This window comes from Saccoglossus kowalevskii, chromosome 11, assembly GCF_978046115.1.
Source record: "Saccoglossus kowalevskii chromosome 11, keSacKowa6.1, whole genome shotgun sequence".
NCBI lineage: Eukaryota > Metazoa > Hemichordata > Enteropneusta > Harrimaniidae > Saccoglossus > Saccoglossus kowalevskii.
The window spans coordinates 20,764,590-20,790,583 of NC_140651.1; the positions used below are offsets into that span (position 1 = coordinate 20,764,590).

At 37.1% G+C, this 25,994-nt stretch overlaps 1 protein-coding gene across 1 annotated transcript; it reads right to left on the reverse strand.

Annotated features, from left to right (window-relative positions):
- Positions 1-5,095: 5,095 nt before the first annotated feature.
- Positions 5,096-23,233, reverse strand: LOC100370085 (uncharacterized). Its single transcript, XM_078013891.2, has 15 exons — positions 23,224-23,233; positions 18,668-18,897; positions 17,335-17,473; positions 16,859-17,098; positions 16,303-16,529; positions 13,503-13,641; positions 13,070-13,312; positions 12,184-12,410; positions 11,012-11,150; positions 10,674-10,919; positions 10,464-10,499; positions 10,097-10,317; positions 7,568-7,706; positions 6,404-6,646; positions 5,096-5,441 (listed from the first exon to the last, which is right to left on the reverse strand). Exons 1-15 carry the CDS (start codon positions 23,231-23,233, stop codon positions 5,338-5,340), a joined length of 2,583 nt encoding a protein of 860 aa, XP_077870017.2. The 3' UTR covers positions 5,096-5,337.
- Positions 23,234-25,994: the final 2,761 nt, after the last annotated feature.

A 25,994-nucleotide genomic window follows, 5' to 3' on the forward strand; every position in this document is an offset into this window, starting at 1 on the left:
TCGTCGTGAGGAAAGAATTACGCGTGACGTGCGAATAATCCAAATGAACTTCATTTGAATCGTTAGTGAGTGCTGTAATTATGTGTGTGCTCGTATAGGTGTGTACGTGTAGGTGACTGGACTCTTAGCATCACTCGAAGGAGGTTGAGTACAGCATTTAGCACTTGAATCAATGTAAATTCAGTAATGAATCTACAAGGAGGAGACCGTATTACCCCCGCAGTGTTTCGTTACTGAAGTTAAGGTTTTGTGAGGCGAAGCAATGATGATACAAGTTTCACCTGGAATATTAATGCGTGTGGGTTCGTAGTGTTTTACTAAGACGTTCCACGTATTACGCGCCATTCTCTTGACGCCTAGAAACGATCCCAGTAGTATCGACCTAGAGTTAATTGGATGATTGAAGACGCTGTCAACATAGACACTGGAAATCACGTGGTAACGGGAAAATTTCGGACGTTTTCTTTATTTTTTATTACATATTTGATGTATCATGTTACAAGATGAAGGGAAAATTAAAATAAAAACATGAGATAACCGTAATAAGTTAGGAGAAAAAACTAAAACATAATAAAATGAAAACAAACAAACATTTTGTTGTGTTAGATCATCTCATCACTGCTTCCTCTCATTATCTCCAAATTTTGCTCGATGACGTATGGTGATATATAATGTCCGAGTCTTATACGGTTTATTTTAATGCCTACATGTATTTTTAAAAAAGACAATAATTTTAACGGGGAAATGTGTTTTTATTGTGGCCTATGGAGTCCGATGTTACAATGACATGCTATACGTATTATTTTACTGTTTATTCTCAACAACAAAAAACAATAAAACAGATTCATACTGTTGACTAATATTAATACGAATAATTACCGACAGATTTTGACACCAAATATTGCTACTGATATATGTGCTAAAATCTTCGCACAAGTGAAAAACTCGCGAGTAGCATTCTACCTTAAACTCAGTGGTTACATCGTTCATAACATTTCATTTCTCATGACCCTTATGACATGCGTGCGATCCACATAATGGGTCGCAGCCTTTATATATAATTTACATATGTACCTACATAATATATATATATAACTGGGGCTATCATTCATATCACATATTATATTTCCTTACAGCTTCCGCCATTATTGTCACATTCGTACACCGAGCACGTAGGGTCGTGTATTTATTGCAATCGTGTGTTTCTGTTATATCACATACGGATTGTTCATTTATATATTGCCTTGCAACGCTCACATCGTATATATGCGTCGACATTATAACTGAATATCTAAACGTGCTTGATGACTTCACGGTTCGTGTGTCGCCAGAACCAGATATTTTAGCATTAAATAATGGTGTAACAAATTCTAAAAGTATCAATTTCGCGCCAGTCTGTTCGACGTTCAATGCGGTGCGCTAAACTGTGCTATTTATAATATTGCGATGCAAACGTGACGGAAATGCGATAAATAAGCAACACGAATGCGATAGTTGGGCGACGCTAATGATGTAAATGCACGAATTGGAGTGACAGCCTCCCCGAAACTATACTGCACTTGAATCATTTGCGCGTCCGTCGACGTCCTTGAGTGATTCGTTACCGAGAGTCACTCAAGTATCATGTAGCTGCCAATATATCGGTGGTTCCGTCAGTGGATATTGTTGCACATATGATCCAAACATCGTCGATTTCCTTGACCATATGTGTTCATGTCAGTTTCAGTGCGAACGACAACGCAAGTAAATTCATATAGAGTAATAAATCATGGAACTTCGTTTTACTGCCTCATCGATTACGTACACATACGACCCGTTTTAATTTAAGAGGTCGGGAGCACAATAACGCTATACACAAATCAAAACTGTTCATTGAGGCTTGGGCAGTCATTGAAGACATAAAATTACAATTTTACGATAAAAAAAACAACTACAAGTAGTACCATCAGTTAGTACCGTCGCATGCACATAATATAACCATGTATGCATTCGTTTTCCGTACTACGGCACTACACAAAACAATGACATAAATTGTGGAAATAACACTCTATAAAACAATATATTTAAAAGACAAAACTCAATCTATGACACTGGCTAATATATTAAACGGTCGAAAAAAGATGATATCTCGTTCAAATGAACGTGATCTCAACAATGACTGGAAAATGAGCACAGTGTTTATACGGAAACAGGAACGTCAAGAGCTGAACAATTATCGAAATGAATTTGGATTTCGCGTTTATTAAATTATTACTTTTATTTTCTTATATCAATTCTGATTTATGTATGCTGTATTAGTAGCTAACATTCGGGTCACCGTTGGTAATATCTATGTATCTATATACTAGATGTAATGTAAAGAAATGGCGCCTTATATTAATACATGGATAACCCGTGACTGAATAAGCCAGAATATTTATGGCAGTGACACCTGCTTCACAAACAATGTATTTCTTTATCACTATAATACTAATGATATTGGTTATGCTGTAGTCAACATCGATTTGCACTCGTAACTTTCACGAAATGTGGCTTTTTTTATTCTCCTGATTGCGCACCTCCTTCGCGAGCGTTTTAATGGATCTACTAGTCTCAGAACGCATCGTTCTTTAATGGGTTGTGGAGATTACCTTTGTGAAGTGTAATTGTGTTCTGAATTCAAGTTGACATGTAGATGGTTCATTTTGAAGTCGTCAAATCCTGATTAGGGAAACGTGCGGTAAATTTCATTGTCAACATAGTTAGTAATACACAATGTTTCCGAACCGTTATTACTCGATTACATTATTTCAAAATTCGTGGGGGTTTAATGACAACGTTAGTATGTAATCAGTCATTTTTTAAGTATTATTTGACAAATCAATATATAATATATATATATATATATATATATATATATATATATATATATATATATATATATATATATATATATATATATATATATATATATATATATATATATATATATATATTTATCCTAGCATAAAGAATGAAATTAACGTATTTAGATTCAGTTGTTAGCATCTTACTAATGGCATATTAAATTTTCAATTCAGGTAGTATCTTAACAGACGGTGTGTATTTGCCGTTGCATTCAATGGCATGAATGCGTTTAATAATTTACAGTTTTCTGTGTCGGTATATATAATAGTGTACCACGGAAACTATCAGAAAACACCAACACACTACGCCGCGCATTCTAGCAAAAAATCGTGAATGACTGAAAATAAAGTAGTTTTATGTTATTTATTTGATTGTGTTTAATAATGTTTCATACAAAAATAATCGATACACAATCATTCTAAATGATTAACTACTACACATCCAAATGTGTCATTGCTGTAATCGATAGAAGCGCTTCGTCGCTAGAGGGCGCGTGTTTTGTACATTTCGTTTCCGTTTAGTATGCGCGCATACCGGATGTGGGGTGCAATGTAAATTTGCACGCACGATATTGTGCTTATGGATGTACCAATCGCTGTGATAATGTAAGATTCCCTTTTACCGAATATCAGTTGGTAAACTTGTATTTGATCTCGTGACAATGGCAGGCGTACGCGTCTTGCTTGCACCCCAATCTTGCAACATCCGGGAGAGTGGTCGATATAATCGCGTTACCGTGTGGCTGAACATCAAGCTCGGGCGGGCGTTGTTCCAAATTGATATTACGTTTTGTTGAGACACGCGTTTGAACATGACATTGTGGTATCAATCACCTTCTTCGACTATATGGGGGAGTGCAAGACGTAGTATTTTGTTTATCCTAAAAATCTTTCTAAGTTACTATAAAATAATTTATTTTAGCTAAAATTTATTTTCACTGATTTTTGATGAGTTGAATGTAAATTATAGAAAAAAAGGTATATTCCCTGGATTTTATTTCACTGAATCATTCCTTCAGCGAAAATCATATCGAAAATCAATTCCAAGCAAAAATAAAGTATTCTACAGTACATGTCGATCGGAAAGAATAGTTTGGTGAGCGTATTTTATATCATATTCTGACTGCGTGTGTCCATTGATCACGTGTATATTTCAATAAATGTCACGTCATAGCTGAACATAAATCTTCGTGATGTATGAAATGTACATTCTATTACAACCTAACGTATTATAGTGAATAATTTTCATCCTAATGTATAGTGATACGAAAGATGCGAGGGGCATGATGGCCACATGGTCAAAGTAAAGTGAAGAGCTGTGTGAATGATTATGATCTTCGTATTACCACCGTTGAACTGTCTACCAACATGTTGAGGATCATTCTTATAAAACTAACTGCCAATTAAAGTGACACCATCGTCACGCGAAGCGCATTCAAATGAATATTGCATTGCATCATGGGATTCATGTCTCGTTTACTCACACATACCGAACTGTATAACTGGAACTTTTTGTTCATCTCGGTTACCTTGGAAACAAGTAGTATCTACTTAAGGAGCTACTGAGCATAAACACTTCAAGAAACATCTGTCGCACCGATTATCGCACATCGGAACACACTGAGTGAACTGAGTGATTGTATTAAACTACTGCTGATTTACTGTGAAGTAAACTTGTTAAAAGACGGATATAGATATCGTATTATCGCTTCCTTGCATCGGTTGATACACATGTCATATAAACTGTTAATGAATTATTAAATTCTTTGTTTTGACACATACGATATTTGCACCACCATGAATTGTTCAACGGGCGTTCTAGAAATAAGATGGATATATACCGTACCTGGTTATGCCATGGTTTATGAGTCAAAGTACCGACAAATCCAAATATGTGACACATTGGCTAAAAATTAATCTGCACGTATTCACATTAACATTTGATTTGCCGGAAACTCACCGATTTGTGACAGCCGTGTTACAACTAATTTAAAGAGCGGTGGTTGTCTGCAGCGCGTGTTCAAATTTCATGTAAACAAACACGCGTTGTGTTCGTCGTTATGAGTCCCACATCGACCAGAACGCGGCGTGACGACCGCCTTTCAAATTGTGGTCACGAGGTCACGGTGTTTGTATTGTAATTATGACGGGACCACACGCACGCTGAAATAACATCGAATACCAACTGACGTTAGATCAAAGAAAAGACATTTATCAACGTTCTTACATCACCATAATCATTTATTATATAAAAATAGAAACTATAAGGTATCTCACCATAGCAACACTAAATGAGCATTTTTGAATATATATTGTTAAAACATTAATAATTACACAACAAAGTAAGTTATTTTCATTTATGAGCTCGCAATTATTATATTATTTTGCACCAGACACATATTGACTAAGATTATTGCCTCAAAATGGCGATATAATTTGTATCCGTATATCTTTAGAGTAATCTAATTATTAAAACTGTAACAAATATTAATATGATGAGGGTACGGCTGGTTTCTGCCTGACATCTTCCCGCTGAGACCGCTTTCCGAGTTGGTTCTGAAACATAGGAAACAACATTCTTGTGTTTATAGTCTGACGTATTTATATCGCAACAAACAACACTCAGTAGTATATGAAATGTAATCTAAGATATCCAGAAGGCTTACACAAGCGGGCGACTCCTCATCCGTAGAGACCAATTACGTTCTGTTAACTGGTCGAATACCCATCGGAAATGACGACGACAAACTATACTAGGAATCCAGTTGCCAGTGATGTGATCTCAAACAGTCACGTCACAGAAACTGCAGGTCAATTGAGTACGATACTTACTATATATTAAAGCTGTATTATCTATCAACATTATTTTCGCTCTTGGACATATGTGTTAAATTATGTTATATTAAATTTCATCGCATCCGTTTCCACTGCGTCCTAGCAAAACATATGGAACATGTCATACCTCCTAAGCTATTCGAATGTGTTGAGCGTATTCTAAATCAGCATTCGACACAGCGTTGCATGTCGGGTTTATAGGTATTATAAATTATAAAAATTAAATTGGTAAAGTTCGCATAACAATTCGTGACTCATTTTACTACATATTACTAAATTTAGAGAGAAACGGACAGGACAACTTGAGAAGTGGTGTTTATCAAACAAATTCCCTGACTTGTTTCTTAACAAATTTATGCCACAAAAAAAAAACGGATAATACAGCTTTAAACAAACTGTATTGTATTGTATATAAAGCCATATTTCTTTGCAGGGCTAAATAATGTCAGTCATATGACATAGTAAAATATCCCCTATAACTCAAAAGTTATATATATTTTATCGACGGTGTCAAAGGGATAAATCGTGCCACGTGATTGTCCAGTCAGTATTTTGTTGACACATTAACGACGCGCTTTCATTACGTAAATGGGTGGCACGTTTACGTCATCGCAATGCCACTCTCGTGTTTCGTCGTCAGAGTGAGTAACTTAAATTAAAACGTGTATTGATGCACTTAATACCTGGACACAGCGTGGTGTCTCCTGAATCATCCTCTAGATAATCCGCTTCTTTGTTTCTTCTTGTTGGATATCTATCCCGGAAGTCCTTCAGTTCTGCAAGTGCACCATCCCAGTCTTGCGTAGTGACAAATCCCCAGTATTTGGGGTATCGAAACACAGGCGGGCCGCCATATTGGTAATATACTGAAGCAATTACGGTTTTTTGGGCTACGGTCAACTCACTGAATTCCTTGCGACTGCCACCTTGATAAAAACGATGTAGAAAAAGGTGTATATTAATGCACGATTAAGGTGTGATGCAGGTTTATGGGCATTCGCAACCCCAAAAAGCGTGTCCGTTTTTGTTTTATGTTTTTAGATTTAGACAGCCTTGCCTAGACATTATTAACATTTCGAAGGCGGTTACGGATGTTCAAACTGGACGTTTGTCTCTTGTGAAAATGTACACTATATTGATGCCTTATATATTAAGACATCTGGTACTATAACAATGTATTAAACAGGGCGTTAACCAAATAATTACACCTACTCAAGTTTTTAACAACTTCGTGAGCACAAGCCGAAAACAAGAAACATTATATAAAAATAACTGTACGCCATTTTCTTGCTAATAAAAAAGGACAGAAACTGTTGCAGCTACTCAAGTTTGAAATTCCATCGCTAACTAAAGAATAAAAAACTGAGATAAATCCTACATAAAACATAAACGATCACATATACCTTTTTAATGTTTTAATGTGTACTGCTTATGGTAGAGCGCAGCGATGTTAACAGTGCATAGCCAACACGGCCTACAAATAGCGTGCCAAGCATTGTGTTTAATTATTCAACAGCATATTCACATGGACTACTGTGACCTTTATGTCTCAACTAAGTAACTAAGTGCATTGTTATACTTTTTAATGTATTTAAAGTGGCCATTGGGTAGACACATTTTTTCCAACTACAATTTTGTTAAACATTGTATAATAACGCGAAAATATCTTAATTTGTTACAATAAATGTATGTACTACAAACGGAATTTTTATATAATAAAAAATGTAAGTATGATATATTATGACATTTAAATTTATTTTTTTGTAATAGTTTGAAGAGCTAAGCATATATACATCAAGAATGTATTTATTGAATTCTCTCGTAAAAATACGAATGTCACGTCTTACCCAGCTGTTCAATTCGTGAGTTATACTCTCGTACCATCTCATCGATGCGCCTGTCCATAATTCTGTCACTCAGTTCAATTGCATCACTTTCCGTCAAATCCAAGGGTTGGTCGAGTGATTTATTGTATGCAAGGACACCCTAGATGGGTTCATAAAAAAGACTGTGTCAATGTAGTTGTAGAGCATGTACATAAAATAACAGCCGAATGATTTACTCTAAGCGATAACACCCTAGGTAAGTTATTATAAACACAGTGTCATTGACAAAAACGCGGCACAGTTGTCGCCCAGTGGGCGTCCGGATTTCCTGTAAGCAAGCGCTGTATTTGATACTTAAAGCATTGGACCTATATCGAAGACGACGCGGCGCTTTAATACAACGACATCCGTAATATATTACGAGTTTACTGACAGCATAATGAGTTCATAAACAGCGCATGGAGCTATTACATGCTAAACATTTCCTAATCATCACGAGAATGTAACACCGAATTTATGTATCTTAAAGTGACTTAGTTTGTCGAACATGACCACTAATTGATTTCCCACAGTGCACTCCGATATCACTAAATTGCAAACATTTGTTGAGCCAGATTAGATTTTTTTTTTCACAAGTAATCCTTTATATTTTCATGACGTGAGAAGCAGTGAACTTAATGGGTTAATTATCGGTATTTCACATAAACCAACGATGGTGTCAAACCAACAAAAATATAATACATTCTTTTCATGATTGATACTATTTTATTTACCAAACAAAAAAATCCCCGTATTTCCGACTATTATAGAAATATCACAGTAATCGGATAACAATAATGCTTAAATCGGAAGAAGAAAGGTATACTTCGGCTATCCGGACAAAATCAATCAACTAATTCAAGGAAAAAATAGAAAATATAACTCTTACACGGCACTGTCGGTCTTGTTACAGATGACACACAACAAAGCCGAGGAATTATTTTAATACCATGGGACAGAATCTTGCTAGCAAATTTCCCAATACAATTATATCCTTTAAAAGAGTAATATTTTTCAATTGAAAAATATATTTGACTTTTGATTTTTTTCTATGGAACGAAGACTAAATTATCTCATTTAATTGATGATAATACTACAAACGGTTTAGATGGTATAAGTTCCCGCCTATTAAAGATGGGAGCAAGTCAAATAGAGTCTCCGCCGCATATCAAATTGATGTTTTACTAAAAATGGGGGGTTGGGCTCAGAATGGAAAAGGGCCAAAATAATCCCAGTGTATTTATCAGATCCCACTGCAACAGTCACTAACAGTTATAGAGCCATAACAATATTCCTAGTATTATTTTATAGGGCTGTTCAACTTCACCATTTCTAGAAGAAAACAAACTAATTACAAGTTGTTGATCAAGTTTCAGAAAACACCATTCCACAGTGACATCTCTGATAAATGGCCACGTGACATCAATCTAGGGAAAGTCTAGGTGTTTCATTCATAGACCTCCGTAAGCATTCAACACTTTTTAGTTGGCCCACTAATATTTTTACTTTATCTAAATGGAATTCCAGATAGTATAGTGTATACTATCATTAATATGTATGCAGAAGATATAGCACTTGACATTGCCCAGCAACACCATCTGAGCTCGAAGTCAAGGTTACGAGTGAACTTTCATTATCATCATCATCATATTTATATCATTGCTAAGTGCTAAGTGATACTAAATCGCAGCTTATAACTATTGGTTTTAAACAAATTAAAGGTAGAAATGATTGAATCTCACATACGAAGAACATACCGAAATTTATGTGTAATGGAAGTTGGTGTTATGCGACGAATCTTGTACTGTGTATCTAGGAATTGTTTAATGGCAATGTTTAATAGTTTGATTCTGCAATTGTTTGACTACTCAAACATTATGTCATCATTGTCAATGCAGATAAAAACATCCTCAGGCTGATAAATTACAAAATCCCTCAAAACAGCTGCGAGACTAATACTGGCAGCTGATAAAATGACACACAGAGAGGACATGCTCAAAAAACTAGTCTGACTGTCTCTTCGTAATTGTAGGGAATTACATAAAGCTGTACTGATGCATAAAATAACAAGGAGATAGCTCCGATTGTTTAAAAACATCTTTTATCACAATATATCAAAACCACAATCACTCAACCAGGTTTCTTCTTACTTTTCAATCGCAAAATAAATTTCAAATAGTTGTACGCTATCCCTCTGAAATGCTATGCTAGTTCAATTAATATAAGAGTAAGTCACTGCAATATTTTAATTTTTTTTTCTAAAAAAAAGAAAACAATTTTATTATTTCTTTTAAAAACGTACCCTGTATCAATATATTATGTTAATGTTATTAAGATTTGTTATTGTTGTTATGTATATATTTTGATGTGTTGCCTCCGTGGAAATAAGTATTTATTACATGTGAAGCTTGTGTGAATAAATATTTGCTGGTCGCGAAATTTTTTTAGTTATTCAAAATAACATCATGGACCCCCCCCCCCCCACGTATAGCAATATAATGTAAAACTGACCCGTAGACCGAGGTATGGCAATAACTGCATTGTTATCTCCTCGGATATGCCACTTTCTCGAAAATAGTCGGAGTCTTTATTTCCTAAATCAATTGCTGCACCAATCATCACTCCTTTGTCAGTGAGTGGGCTGCCTTCGTTATCGACGGGAACGTTGCCATTTGTATTAAAGTCATCCAACCCTCTGATGAATGCCTTGTCCACATCGCAATCCCATACTCCTGTGAAGTAACAATACATGGTACATGCGAGAATAAGACGTGTCCATCAAACGCCTGAGAAGTCACATTTCAACAATCTTTATTATTTTAACAAGCTTTAAAAATCCGAATGATTTCAAAAGAAATAATAATATGAAATAACTTACCAATTTCGTCGTTATCGTCATCTTCGTCGTCGTCATCTTCCAAGAACAAAATAACGTTTACGAAAACAATTAACAGGGACATTAGGTTCAACGCAAACGAGAATTCAGATAAATCATAGCGAATCGTCGAACACCTTGTAAACATATTTTTCGAGTATCATAGAATACGACAAAACATATATACTTTTTAATTACAACGTGTAATAATACCTTGGCACAGCGAAACTTCCATTGTGTCACCTTCCAGCAAATCGGCCTCATTGTTCCGTCTAGTGGCGTAAGCGTCACCGAAGTCTCGCAACTCCCCAATTGCTTCATCCCACTGTTGGCTTGTTACGAAACCCCAGAATCTGGGGAATCTTGTTGTAGGTGGACCACCGTACTGATAAAACACATCAGCGACAACTGTCTTTTGAGCCACGGTTAGGTTCGCGAATACTTTGAGCTCTGCATCACCTGTAAGATAGATATCATATTGTACCGTTCCACATCGAAATACATAGACAATTGTTTAATAGCACGAATGTATTGTACATGTGTGTAATTACCGAGTTCCGCTACTCTGGCATCATACAACCCAGCAACCTCTTCAATATGTTGATTCATTACCAAATCACTGATCATCTTCGAATCCTCCTCTGATAATATTAACGGGATCTCTTCCAATTTTTGCACGGCTTCATCTCGCTGAAACCATTTATGTTACATATATCGCTTAGAAACTACGTTACATTGTCATATCATAAAAGCATAGTCAATATGACATATGCAAAGAAATTATCAAGAAATATTAGGAACTATAATTATATGTTGGGTAGCTTTAAATACGACTGAAACGTGGCATAAAATTCTCCCAACCTTGAGGTCTACGCGCATAGTAATTAGTTTCACTCATATCTAGTGGTGGGTTTCACGGAATGTCTGGTGGCTACGGTTTGAATTAACTCTAAAAACATGTAACCAATGCATCCCGACACCGTGAATATAGTGCTGGCTTCAAAAATTAATATATTTCGTAATAGTGATAGGGTAAACTAGCGGTAGTCCGATGTTCCTGAACGGCGATTTTGTTATGCAAATGACCAGAACGCTCTACGATGCATTGATTAACGCATATTACAATCACTGTTTAAGCCTTTAAGCTCCGAAATGATACATGGGATAAAGAGCATATCAAATTTGTTTCTTTACAATATTAGATCTATTAAATTTCTGTAAAAATTTTAATTTGTTTCCCACAAGAGGCACAACGGAAATGAAACTTACTACACTCGTTTATGAAATTTAATATTGTAGTGTCATTCATAAAATACCCTCTATATGTTGCATATGTCACCCTTATGAAAATCAATGGGAAATAAAAATGTCTGTTCCTGTAAACCTCATTTGAACCAGTTGTTGTCAAAATAAGTTGTGTATAATTTAACAAACTGTATGCTATACTGTATTGTTATAGGGACGGAAAATAAGTACAAGTTGCACGACCTGACATATACTGTGATCCTATGCTGGTAGTCTCAGAAATTACTATCTACACCTAAAAAATTTGACAATATGAATGCATGTTCATTTTGAATTAACAGTGAATCTTTGACATGCGCATTAACATTAACATTTTATGATTCAACAATCGAGAAAATATTTTAAAACTAAATTTCGCGAGTTTAGATATACAACCCTTGATGCAACACTGACAACAAATATAAGAAAATGGCGTTACCTTAAGTCCAAAATATGGTCTAAACAGGGTAATGAGTTCTTCTGATACCCCAAGGTTACGGAAATATTCTTCATCAAGGCCACCAAGATTGATCCCATAACCAAATTGCACACCAGACTGGCCCATGACTGTACCATCGCTAAGCATTGGAACGTAACCGTCTTTGACGAACCCCTCTCTTTTTTGGATGAAATCTTTGTAAATTAGACAATCCCACACCGATGGTTCTAAATGAATGACACTAACAATTTCTGTAAACAAGTCTACCTATTTATGATACTATGAGGTTATCATAAGGACACCGAAAAGTATGCACGAAAACAATAGAGCGGGAGTATCGACCGACGCACATGATGTGACCGTGTTCAGTCTGAGTGCATACTTTTCGGTATCCTCATAATACCCTTATTATTTTAAATTCCTCTCAAGGATACATCATGGGAATTACGAAATACAAAACAGGTTGAGCGAACTTCTTTGTATGGAGTCCGGTCAAACTCTGGGGCTGTCATGTTTGTTTTTAATCGTTCCATATTTGGAATTCGGTAGGATGAAAATACGCAGTGCAATACCGCAATATTACGGCACGCTGTAACTTATGGCGTTACGGTGACAGGTGTATACTAATGATATATATTTCTAGTACCGCCAAACTATTACTGAATATAGGGAGTTATGCGTTATATATAATGTAAATAAATAAATAAATAAATAAATAAATAAATAAATAAATAAATAAATAAATAAATAAATAAATAAATAAATAAATAAATAAATAAATAAATAAATAAATAAATAAATAAATAAATAAATAAATAAATAAATACAACGTTCATGTAGTATGCATTATCGGGAATGAGAAATGCTGGAACGAAAAACAACTTACCTACACATCTTGAAACCTTCCCGGAGTCGTATTCTAACAAATCTCCCTCATTGTTTCGTCGCTCTGGGTAAGAATCGCGGAAATTTCTCAGCTCCTCTAAAGCGCTTGACCATTCTTGATTAGTCACGTATCCCCAGTACGTTGGAAACCTATTTTGTGGGGGTCCACCGTACTGGTAGTAAACGTCTACGATGACCGTTTTCTGAGCTATGGACAGATCCTCGAATTCAAGTAGGTCACCTCCTGTAAAATAATATTTTTTTATTAATATTCTTGTATCTATAGTAGTCTGGTAAAATAACATTGTAGAATAAGCAACTCATTGACCCCCTTTTAAGAGTTATCATAATTGCGTGTACGTTGACGGACATAATAATTTAATTTTCAAAAAGTGAATTTGGTACATTATATGAGAAACTCTTAGCTATCTTACCTAATTCACTCACTCTTGTGTCATACAAAAGTGATACCTCCTGTATGTGTTGGTTTAGAACTCTGTCACTGACATCAACAGCCTCTTCGTCGTCTATTTCCAAAGGAGTTTCATTCAACTTTTCCAGCGCGTCAGTGCCCTTTACGGAGAGGAATTACAACGAGGGACAATGAAGCGTTTAATTTGTTCGCACGTCGTAGTGAGTAGAAGAATGAGCACGAGTAGGGAGGCACAGCGGTAATAATAAAAACATCTTACACGTGTGTGTTTCCGACACGTGTGATATGTGTCGCCTAACTACCGACACCAATGATCTGCTTCGATTTTCACAAATAGTGCCATACTACTGTGATGACTCGAGTGCATCGACGAACCAACCTATCAGTGCGCCCAGATTTTTGTTTCGAACTGATATTTGGTGACGTGCGAGGTCCTTTATAACGATTTAAGCGCGCCTCAGTGGACAAGTATTTGCAACACAGTGATTTGGAATTTTGTGAAGTTTTATGGAGTTTTAATGAGTTAATGTGTAAGGATTATGAGGGGGAGAGTGATGCCCCCACGAGTTTTTCAGAGTTTTGAGATTTGTCGAGTACAGAGATATCGACGTTTTAAGAGTTGTTTTTGTTTACGTGTTGTTTCCGGAATACTTCTGACGCTTTTTGAGTTGATAGCACCTTTGTAACGTTTTTAATGTCTTTTTGGGATGAAAGTTTGGTGCGCCTATATACGTATTGTTTGATAACGCAAGCTTTTGTTCATGATTGACAGGATTATATGTAATTCAGTAGTTTCTATCGTTTTACTTTCCCGTCTTTTTTGCCAGAGGAGTAATGTGTTATGATAGCTTTATCTTTGCATTCCGTTACCACGCCGTATGACTTGTGTTTAGATTAACGACTTTTGAGTTCAGTTGAAGTTTATAAGCGTATATGACAGGAGTTTGATTAATAGCTTGTTTATTCATTGTTTATTAGTTACCGCTTTGCAATGCTTTAACCGAGAGACGCATCCCTGGTAATCACGTGATCATGCTGTCGACTGCAGCGATTGGCTGATCGCTTGGTTACACCGCCACGCCTTAGTTTTTTGACCTTTTGATATAGAGTTTGTAACCTTAGTAACGGAGAAAGTGAAGCGACGGGTTACCTCAGCGAACCGTTTTGAGAAAAATGAGTCGTTTGGTAGCCTTTCCCTTGTTTTTGCTTTATAACCGTTGATATTTGAAACTTTATAACCATTGTATTTAGACTTTATAATCATTGTACATGTACTTAATTAGTGTGTTTTACTCTTTTTGATTTATACCTTTTATTATTAGTATTGTATTTAACCCGTATGACGATGAGTGGCTGACGGTATCTTTGATTTATGAACGTGCAATGCCGAGAGGCATATCTCAGTTTGGGTGAAGGGATGTGTCATGAATTTGTTTTCGCGTATCTGTTAACCGACTTAATTAACTGATTATTAGCTGAATTGCTGTGTTATGTCTGTCATCGTTTAGGCCTAATTGAAGTTTTGGACGGAACTTGGCTCAGTGATTTGGAACTAATTACCAGATAACCGTCGCGATTCTGACAGTTTATATTCATAGTTATTAATGTAGTGAACGATTAATCAAAAGATATGACGTATTCAGTACTTAGTGTGATTGGCTTTATGATTGAAGGTTAGGCCCTAGAGTCTTTTTACTGCTTTGTAATTGGTTAGAGTTTTGAAAATGAATAAAGAGAGTTTGAGTTGGTCTTGAAGAGTACTCCACGATAGACGCAGTAGAGAGAGAGTGCAGTCATGGGCAGTCGAGAGTCCAGTCTTGGGGCGAGCCTTGACGCAGTCCAGTCTTGGGTGAGTCTTGGTTCAGCCTTGTGAGAGTTTTGGGGATTTTTTTTCCCCAGGGCGCTGTGTCTTATAGAGTGCTACAAAAGATCGACTAAGACGAGAGTTGAAACGTATTTCGTTGTGTGTGCCTTATTTGACTGTAAAGTTAAAGTGACTTTCCCGATCCCGTACCTCAAGGGGACGAGATAGAGAGACGAGACGAGTTTACCCCGTGATAGCAGTGGCAGCATGCGTTAGGATTAGACACGTTGTGCGGTCCTGCTCGTGGACACCTCTACTCACTGCGCAACAACAATATGAACACTTAAGTGTCTCGCGTTGTAAGATTGTATAGTTTGATTTATGATTGTCACACGCAACGTAATATTACCGTAATTGGTATAGTACAGGTGTGATGGTTTAAATACCAAAATGGCAACAGTAACAAAAAGACTTCCCTGGCGGCGATGATAAAATACGAACACGGAGCCAACAGATGAGGTTTCAACTGGTACTGGTATTATTATACTCTGCAAACATCAAGTACAATGACGCGGTAAAACTCCACTACTCCAATAACTAGATACTTAAACTCCAATACAATTCAACGAGATCTCCGATCTGATCTCAGTGCTGAACAACTCCCCTATATATACCCACACTGTCTATAAATAGACCATTACATCAGCATACATAATGAGTCTGGAACTTACTACAAATTTCTAGAATGTTCCATTACCTTCTATTGCCTTCTACAGTGTCCTTTTACCTATTCCACCAACTTCTAAAAATTCCACCCAGACACAGTACGGTTCTAGAACATTCTCAGTCACACGGAGGTGGTAAACAAGTCGTATGCGACAATGATGCAAAGCAGCTTCTCGAATTCACGACTCATTTCTGACAATGTGATAACCAATATTAAAATGTTACCTATTAAAAGAACGATCTAATACTGGTTGTGTACTAAGAAACTTACAGTTAGTCCAAAATAGGGTTCTAGTTGCTCTATGATATCTTCAGAAAGTCCTAACGCTTGAAAGTACGAGGCATCTTTTGCGCCAATATTAATTCCATAACCCACGTTCACACCTGATTGTTCGAGTGGGGCTCCGTCACCATCAATTGGCACGATCCCCGTACTACTAAATCCTTGCTGTTGCCGAATGAAATCTTTATTAATAAGACAGTCCCATGGTGTTGCATCTGAAAATGTTATTGAACGTTAGGCATTGATTAAACTGTTACACAACAATCATGAATACAGAAACGTAACAGGGGCATACAAATATGTAATAATATATGTAATATGTAATACTCGTATTACAACTTTAATTCGTATTCTATTATAATATGACTGCGTTTGTTATTGATCTGCATATAACTGCGCATGCTCATACCTAACTATGTTCAACTTTTTAACACCAAATATACCATGTTTGCTCAAAATTAACGAAAAGTACAAAATGTGCAAATGCTTCACCGAAGGGAATAATTAACCGAGCGCTATCGCTACTAGTACATAAACCACGTACCTGAACATGCCGAAATCAACCCTGTATCAAACTCTAGCAAGTCGGCCTCTTTAATCCTTCGCTCTGGGTATATATCTCCGAAGTTCCGAAGTTCCGATAGGGCGTTGGCCCACTGCTGGTTTGTCACGTACCGCCAGTAGGTGGGAAATCGTGCAGGGTTGCTGCCGTACTGGTAGAATACGTCGAAAATCACGGTCCGCTGAGAAACAGTTAAGTCTTCGAATTCGTCTAAGTCGCCTTCTGAAAGTGTGATAGGCAGTTAGTCTCGTATGTGGGATCTATACAACAGCTTAAACATTACAGATTCCACAAATATACTGTGTTAACGAAAACGCATTCGTAGTGAAATAAGTGATACGTTTTGACACGCCGTCTGTTCCATTGCTTTGATAAGGACACAGGTTAATCCGAATTCTGCACCATATTGTAATGACACCACGCAAGGAAAAGATGCACATTACGCGATTAATACTTACCGATAGATTCTAACGCAGTGTCATATACATCAGACAATTCGGTAATCTGCTGTTCAATATGCTTGTCACCTATACTCATCGCTTCCTCTTCCGTTAACTCTAAGGGAACTTCAGTCACTTTACTTTGAGCATCAGCTCCCTAACACAGGTAATATAGAATATAAAAGTACGGGTTATGCATTCAAAAGCATTATAAATGCCGGGTGTCGGAACGACCCGTTAGTTTACTGATTTTCAATAACAAACGATTCTTGTTGAAATTAGCGATTCTAACACGAGAGGGCGTCTTCTACCAATCAGATCGATTCACTGCATATATAATAGTCCATTACGAGTTACAGGGAAGATGTCCTCATTGATTGATGACTTTTGAGTTTGTGTAACAATTAATTTGCATTGCATACAAATATCACATAATTTTTTAACATTTAGACTTGTTATTATATATTAACTACGTGAAAAAATGGTGAATTTATGATATGTTTTCTGGCACATGGTAATTTGAACGGAATTTTTCAATCTGCGATTCTGCGCTCATAGTAAATTAATTTGAAAATTTCCTTTGAATGCTTAGCGTATTTTTGTTATTGAATTATTCAAAAAAATCGCTTGACCTTCTCAAAAACTGAATGCGATATTGTACAAATGCGATAAAATAAAAATTATTATTTTAATTGCCAGAAAATCACTAAACGACGACCAATAAATAACACTGTAGATTCTAGGTTGTAAACAGGAACCATCATGATTGAAAGATGAATGACTGAATTTGAAGAAGACCTCTAACCCTTGCAGTTTTGGTTCAATTAAGTACTATTTTGACACGGGGCGTATCCATAAACAGCTGGCTAGTGACACTCAGCGTACCATTCATGATAAACGACCTTAGGTATTACGTCGAAATGCAATAATATCTGGCATAGATTCTTCTCTGTTAAATCTAGAGACTATAGAAGGAAACGTAATATTGAAACAAATATTGCAACATCGTAGTACAATCACTTTGGCGATGGTGGCAAAATAACACACATGGTGTATGATGTGGTTGAATGAATTGAACTATTTTGTACATACTAAATTTTACCCAACGTTATTATAGTGCATTTCGACATAATAACACTGGCCGACATTGCTTGTGTACTCGCCCTAACTGGGGCCAATACTGCCATTGTCACACTCTTCTTCATACTCTTTTGAGTGATGCGTCGATCATGCAGGAGAAGGTGTTATAATGATTACGTATTATTATATTGACCAACTTTTAAACTCAATTTTCATCGATTCATCTATTCAGAGCACAATTTATGTTATAAACTATTTCGTTTTTATTTACCTTTAACCCGAAGTATGGTTCGAAGAGTGTTATGGTTTCTTCAGATACATCTAACTCCCGGAAGTATTCTGCATCGAGATTGCCGATGTCGACACCGTAGCCGACATTAACGCCAGATCTGGACAATGACAATCCCTCATTGTTTGTCGGTACATAGCCTGTGCGACTGAATCCTTGTACTGACTTGACGAACTCCGTATCTACCAAACACCATATATCTGAGTCCTCCTCTGAAATGCACAATGATAATACTGTTGAAACTGACAAACAGTACCTGACTGTTTGATATTATTTAGTTAGCTATCAATAACTTAGTCTTAATAATGACCCCATTTAATTTGCACTTCAAAACAATGCTAACGTGGAAAGCTGGCAAGGACAATTTACGAGATAGGAAATTGCTTACTTCATAGTTTTGAACTTCATCAATGAGAGAATTGTGCTGGCATTGTAAAAGGCAACTGATGTTTAATATCGGACTTATGAATATATGTATATTGAACAGACGTAGTTATTTTTGTTATTAAATATGAGTGTGTGGTTGAAGATTATACTTACTACCAGTGATTGCATTTAAATATTTCCACGTTATACTCCTTTATGCATCAAATTACTTCGGGCACAAATAATAATAATATCTCGTAATATCTCGTAATATTATATCTTATTTTGCAAAACGTTCGGATGTCTTGTAAAAATGATTATACATGAGATGAGTAACATTGAGACGATTGTGGGGGGGGGGGGTTGTAGAATGTTTGAATACAACCATAGAGGGCGCTACTCTGCCGTGTCTTTGTGGAAGCATTGAACCCATAATAATTGTATTTCAAATCAATGACATATAGTTTTCAGTAGAGGGTACTCCATTCTAGGTGAACATGCCAATCACCAGTTTTATATTTTAATGTACAGTCGATCATATGCTTATCGACTGGCAATGAAGAACCCCCCCCCCTTTCGATTCCGCCGCCACTGCACAATGCGTACACTCATTTTACTTGCATCATACACTGTGTTTGACAAAGTGAAATGTACGAAGCGTGCATCTCAGTACTATTAATGAAAATGTGTAATTGTACGCTTATTGTATGCTTAATTGTAATGTGCATATGGAGCACGAAAGTATATAACTACATAAATACGTACGGCTGCACCAAGTTTGCACGAAGCTCGTACATATATATATATATTTATATATACAAACAATGTATATATATAACATAACAAAAAAACATCTTTTGACGGCAGTTTGATGCGCGGTTTCGTGATTTTCATCTAACCGCAGGACAATTGCCGCGAAAACGCCGTTTTTGCATTTTTAATTTTAATGAGCTGCAGATATAACTGAAGGTCAGCCGCAACTACACATGGACGGACTGTATAGAAGGTGGATATGGGAATAAGTCTCAGACGTTGTACGTCGATGTGATATGAATCCCCAGTGACCTGCAACGTATGGAGGTATCAGGGGGAAATTTCTGTACTCTCGGGTTCTCCACACTTGTCAGGGGGGAAACTCGTCTCGTCTCTCTATCTCGTCCCCTTGAGGTACGGGATCGGGAAAGTCACTTTAACTTTACAGTCAAATAAGACACACACAACGAAATACGTTTCAGCTCTCGTCTTAGTCGGTCAATCGAGCACTCTATAAGACACAGCGCCCTGGGGAAAAGTCCCCAAGACTATCCAAGGCTGACCCAAGACTCGCCCAAGACTGGACTGCCTCAAGGCTCGCCCCTGGACTCTCTCGGACTCTCGACTGCCCAGGACTGCACTCTCTCTCTTCTGCGTCTATCGTGGAGTATTCGCCAAGACCAACTCAAACTCTCTTTATTCATTTTCAAAACTCTAACCAATTACAAAGCAGTAAAAAGACTCTAGGGCGTAACCTTCAATCATAAAGCCAATCACACTAAGTACTGAATACGTCATATCTTTTGATTAATCGTTCACTACATTAATAACTATGAATATAAACTGTCAGAATGGCGACGATTATCTCGTAATTAGTTCCAAATCACTGAGCCAAGTTCCGTCCAAAACTTCAAATAGGCCTAAACGATGACAGACATAACACAGCAATTCAGCTAATAATCAACTAATTAAGTCGGTTAACAGATACGCAAAAACAAATTCATGACACATCCCTTCACCCAAACTGAGATATGCCTCTCGGTATTGCACGTTCACAAATCAAAGATACCGTCAGCCACTCATCGTCATACGGTTAAATACAATACTAATAAAAAGGATAAATCAAAAAGAGAAAAACACACTAATTAAGTACAATGATTATAAAGTCTAAATACAATGGTTATAAAGTCTCAAATATCAACGGTTATAAATCAAAAACAAGGGAAAGGCTACCAATCGACTCACTTTTCTCAAATAGTTCGCTGAGGTAACACTTCGCTGCACTGTCTCCGTTACTAAAGTTACAAACTCTATATCAAAAGGTAAAAAAAAAAACTAAGGCGTGGCGGTGTAACCATGCGATCAGCCAATCGCTGCAGTCGACAGCATGATCACGTGATTACCAGGGATGTGTCTCTCGGTTAAAGCATTGCAAAGCGGTAACTAATAAACAATGAATAAAAAGCTATTAATCAAATTCCTTTCATATACGCTTATAAACTTCAACTGAATTCACAAGTCATTAATCTAAACAAAAGTCATACGGCGTGGAAACAGAATGCAAAGACAAATGTCGCTTTCATAACACATTACTCCTCTGGCAATTAAAGACGGGGAAAAAGGCAAAACGATAGAAACTACTGAGTTACATATAATCCTGTCAATCATGAACAAAACCTTGTGTTATCAAACAATACGTATATAAGCGCACCACCTCTCATTCCAAAAAGACATTAAAAAACGTTACAAAGGTGCTCTAAACTCAAAAAGCGTCAGAAGTATTCCGGAAAACAACACATAAACAAAAACAACTCTTAAAACGTCGGTATCTCTGTACATCGACAAATCTCAAGACTCTGAAAAACATATTGGGGCATTACTTTCCCCCTCATAATCCGTACTCATAAACTCATAAACTCATAAACTTCACAAAACTCAAAACACTGTGTTGCAAATACTTGTCCACTGAAACGCGCTTAAATCGTTATAAAGGACCTCGCACGTCACTAAATATCAGTTCAAAACAAAGATCTGGGCGCTTACATACATACAATTCAACATCACAAAAAAAAAAAAAAACGGTAAAAACAATAGAAAAAAAACAGCAATACATTACATTACTGAGCAATAGTGTTAGGGTTCTGGAAAAGAGTTCAACGTCTTAAGTTACACAGTGTCCGTTACAGTGTCCAACCAGCGGTTCTCTAAGCAAATAGCTAAAGTCAAAGTCTATAAGCGTCTCTTCTCTTGTCGCGTTATTCTGGGTCGTTCTTTCATCTCTTGTCTTTAATGTCGCTCAATTCTAAATTATACAGTCCTATCCGGTACTCGTCCTTCATAAGGGGTTCAGAAGTCTTCATCTCTTCAGCGTTGTACATCGGTGTCGTTCGGGTAAAACCGTTAGTCGTCAAGCGCAGTTTCTGAGTCGTCTCTGCCATCGAGCCAGTTAGTTCGGTTCGCAAGAAAGACACACATTCGCCATTCACTTTTCTTCACAGGATGTCAATGTGCGTAAGACGCAATGCCCAGGGTTCTCACACCACGTATCAGGGGGAAATTTCTGTACTCTCGGGTTCTCCACACTTGTCAGGGGGGAAACTCGTCTCGTCTCTCTATCTCGTCCCCTTGAAGTACGGGATCGGGAAAGTCACTTTAACTTTACAGTCAAATAAGACACACACAACGAAATACGTTTCAGCTCTCGTCTTAGTCGGTCAATCGAGCACTCTATAAGACACAGCGCCCTGGGGAAAAGTCCCCAAGACTATCCAAGGCTGACCCAAGACTCGCCCAAGACTGGACTGCCTCAAGGCTCGCCCCTGGACTCTCTCGGACTCTCGACTGCCCAGGGCTGCACTCTCTCTCTTCTGCGTCTATCGTGGAGTATTCGCCAAGACCAACTCAAACTCTCTTTATTCATTTTCAAAACTCTAACCAATTACAAAGCAGTAAAAAAACTCTAGGGCGTAACCTTCAATCATAAAGCCAATCACACTAAGTACTGAATACGTCATATCTTTTGATTAATCGTTCACTACATTAATAACTATGAATATAAACTGTCAGAATGGCGACGATTATCTCGTAATTAGTTCCAAATCACTGAGCCAAGTTCCGTCCAAAACTTCAAATAGGCCTAAACGATGACAGACATAACACAGCAATTCAGCTAATAATCAACGGTTAACAGATACGCAAAAACAAATTCATGACAGAGGTAACATAATTGTGACGATATGTCTACTTTGCTTGATCTCTATGTCAAGTATGGAATGAAATGTATCAAGCATATTGATTGTTTACCTACACGTAATGTATGTTTACATTTACGCGGTTGTCAGTAATACCAATGAGTCTGCACTATTGTATGGGTGTGGCGTTGGCACAGGTCTTAGTACGAAATATCGACCCCGACTTACCTTCGGCCATGACTATCGATACAGCGATAGCCAACAACGCTAACTGGCAGGTGAGGATTCGCTTGCACTTTAGCATAGTTTACAACACGAGCTCAAAAATTTTTTCTGGTCAAGTATGAACGCACGATCCCGATGAAACTGTGATTGCCCAATTGACTACTGTCAGGTGCTTGTTTTCTGTTGTAAATATGCCCATTGGCGAGGTAATTAACATATTTGAAGGGACCAATACCAGAGGTATGCTACATACTACGAAGGTCATGCATTGTTGAATATACAAAACAGGGCTTACATATTGATGAATTGACGGAGTAGCCATGTCGCTCATTGCTAATATCGACAGCATACTAGTTTATAATTTCTACTCGTCCCTAGTTACATTGTTTCTACCAATGACACAATAACAGCGACCAAACACGAAACGTGTGGCGCATTTGATTTTACAGTAGAGTCCAATCTCGTATTCGACGAACCATAAAATATGCCAAATAATTTACTGTTCACTGGTCGACCACTGTAAATGCTGTGTACATGGTATATTCTAGCCGGCGTTCCACGGTCAACCGAGAACGCGTACTGATTGAAACAGACAGGTTATTTTCTTTCAGACCACTTTACTACTATGCAAAATCGTAAATGATTTACTAAAAGTCTACTAAAATATTTTAAACGCAGTGAGAGTTTTGCTCAAAATCATAAATTGTTTCTATTATGACACTAACTTTTTTTCACTTTTTCTGATATACGTAGTTTTTATTGAACACATTTCGGATTGAATATAGGCTAGAAAAGTTAATTTACTACCCGTAATCGCATTTAGCTGCAATACGCACACCTTATATTATACATATCGTCACTTCCACCATAAAATATACAGTGACGTCAGAATTTCTCTATCTCTATCTAATTATAGCAAATCTGATCTGTGTCGCACGCAGCGCACGGTGTATTGCACGCAAGGTATATGTTGCATGGGACCCATAGCGAACATCCCGCGAAATACCCTGACACCGGTTGTCAGCCACGTGACACAGGTCAAGCTTTGATTCAAAATGGCGTCCTTCCGTAACGTTGTGCGTTGTTTGTTGACCTTATTTCCACGCTTGCGATCCGTTTGTTTCATCGTTCTTTTTACGTTTATATGATGAATGATGTCAACAAATACATAGTGCGTAAACTGTTTGGCTATAGGATCATGCAACCATAGAGAACGCTAATGTACTGTGTTAATTACAAGTGTGATACGTCGAATAGAATTGTTTTATAAGCGAAATATTTGTCTCTGAGAAAGCATTGAAACGTAATTATGTTTAATAACCAATGAAGTCAAGTAAGCCAATCACTAGTTTTAATCACAGCCCCTGAGGGTCTGAACTGGGGCTGTAATGTACAGTAGCTCATATGCTTACCGATTGGAATTGAAAGAACCATTGTACGTTTTTTTCATGGACGATGTGGGTTATTATTTGATGTTAAAAGATTATTTGATGCCTTCCCAATTGTATACACAATGCGTATACATGTATGCACTGTGTTGGACAAAGCGACATGGTCGTACGAATAGTATATCTCAGTACTAATAAATAGCCACGTATAGTATAAATAAACAGCGGCGGTGGATTGATATCGGCATCCCCAGATTTTCACGACAATTGCCACGAATATAACGTTTATATATTTAATATTTTATATTTATATAATGAGCTGGGTTTGACTAAAAGTCAGCTAGCATTTGAAAATGTGTCCTGGTCACGACTGAATTTGTGATCCCAAAGAAACGACTGCAATTGTCGAGTTCTCATAAATGTCAGTGACCTACTGACTACCGTGAGGTGATTGTTTTCTTTTGTTAGTATGCGAATAGATGCATGCATGAATGGATTGGTGGTAGCGGAATGCTATACACCGCGAAGTTCGTGCACTGTCTCATATAGGGCACATTTACACTATACAATCGACGGGGCAACGTATAGCTCGCTACATAAACAATAGGCGACAAGCATGAGTACATAGTGCGACTGGAGAGACGATTCGCAACGAACCGTCATAAAAAAGTATAACTAATTTGCAATGAACCATTAGGTTTCAAGAAAAACAAACATCGTACAAACCACAGTGTTTCTATGTTAAAACTATCGTTGATAATAAAATGCCGGGGGGTTATATATAATTAACATTTACCCAGACACATTATCCTTTATGTGTGACGTCACCATGTAGTGATATGCATTATATAAATCCCATAACTCAGTACAGTACATGTGATATGGTATAGAACTACTTGCAGAGTACACAAGGTGTACTATACTACTACATGGAAATGACTTTAAATATCGCAACATTTGCAGTATAAAACAAAAAAGATACACATACTGGGTAATGATATATTTAAGGTACATCCACCACGGAGACGAGGATTTCACCCTACTTTGTATTATTCACGTTTGGAACCCACTTCTAAACACCCAAAACCGTGATATATTGTCGTCTATTGATCCGTGTGCTATCAAATTCTCACGATTATGTCAGAGAGTTGTAAGCTTTTTTTTCTGTTGTTACTTGTGGAAATAATTCAGGACACACGGTATAGTTGTAGTTATAACGCGTCATTTATTGTGAAGGATTCAATCAGGTAGATACAGTACAATATGTTGACATAAGTTGGTTGCTACGTGACGGTTTCATGGCTACGCCTGAAGATACATGTTGTTGGACAACCACAACTGACCGAGATCACCGACCGACGACGAAGACCGACGCCGACCACCGAC

What these genes read in the sequence shown, in the direction of transcription:
- LOC100370085 (XM_078013891.2), bottom strand. An exon ending in AACCATACTTCGGGTTAAAG is followed by an intron (nt 17,474 to 18,667) that starts GTAAATAAAAAC and finishes TACCTGTGTTAG; the next exon opens with GGAGCTGATGCTCAAAGTAA. An exon ending in GAAGGTTTCAAGATGTGTAG is followed by an intron (nt 12,411 to 13,069) that starts GTAAGTTGTTTT and finishes TCATTCATTTAG; the next exon opens with AACCATCGGTGTGGGATTGT.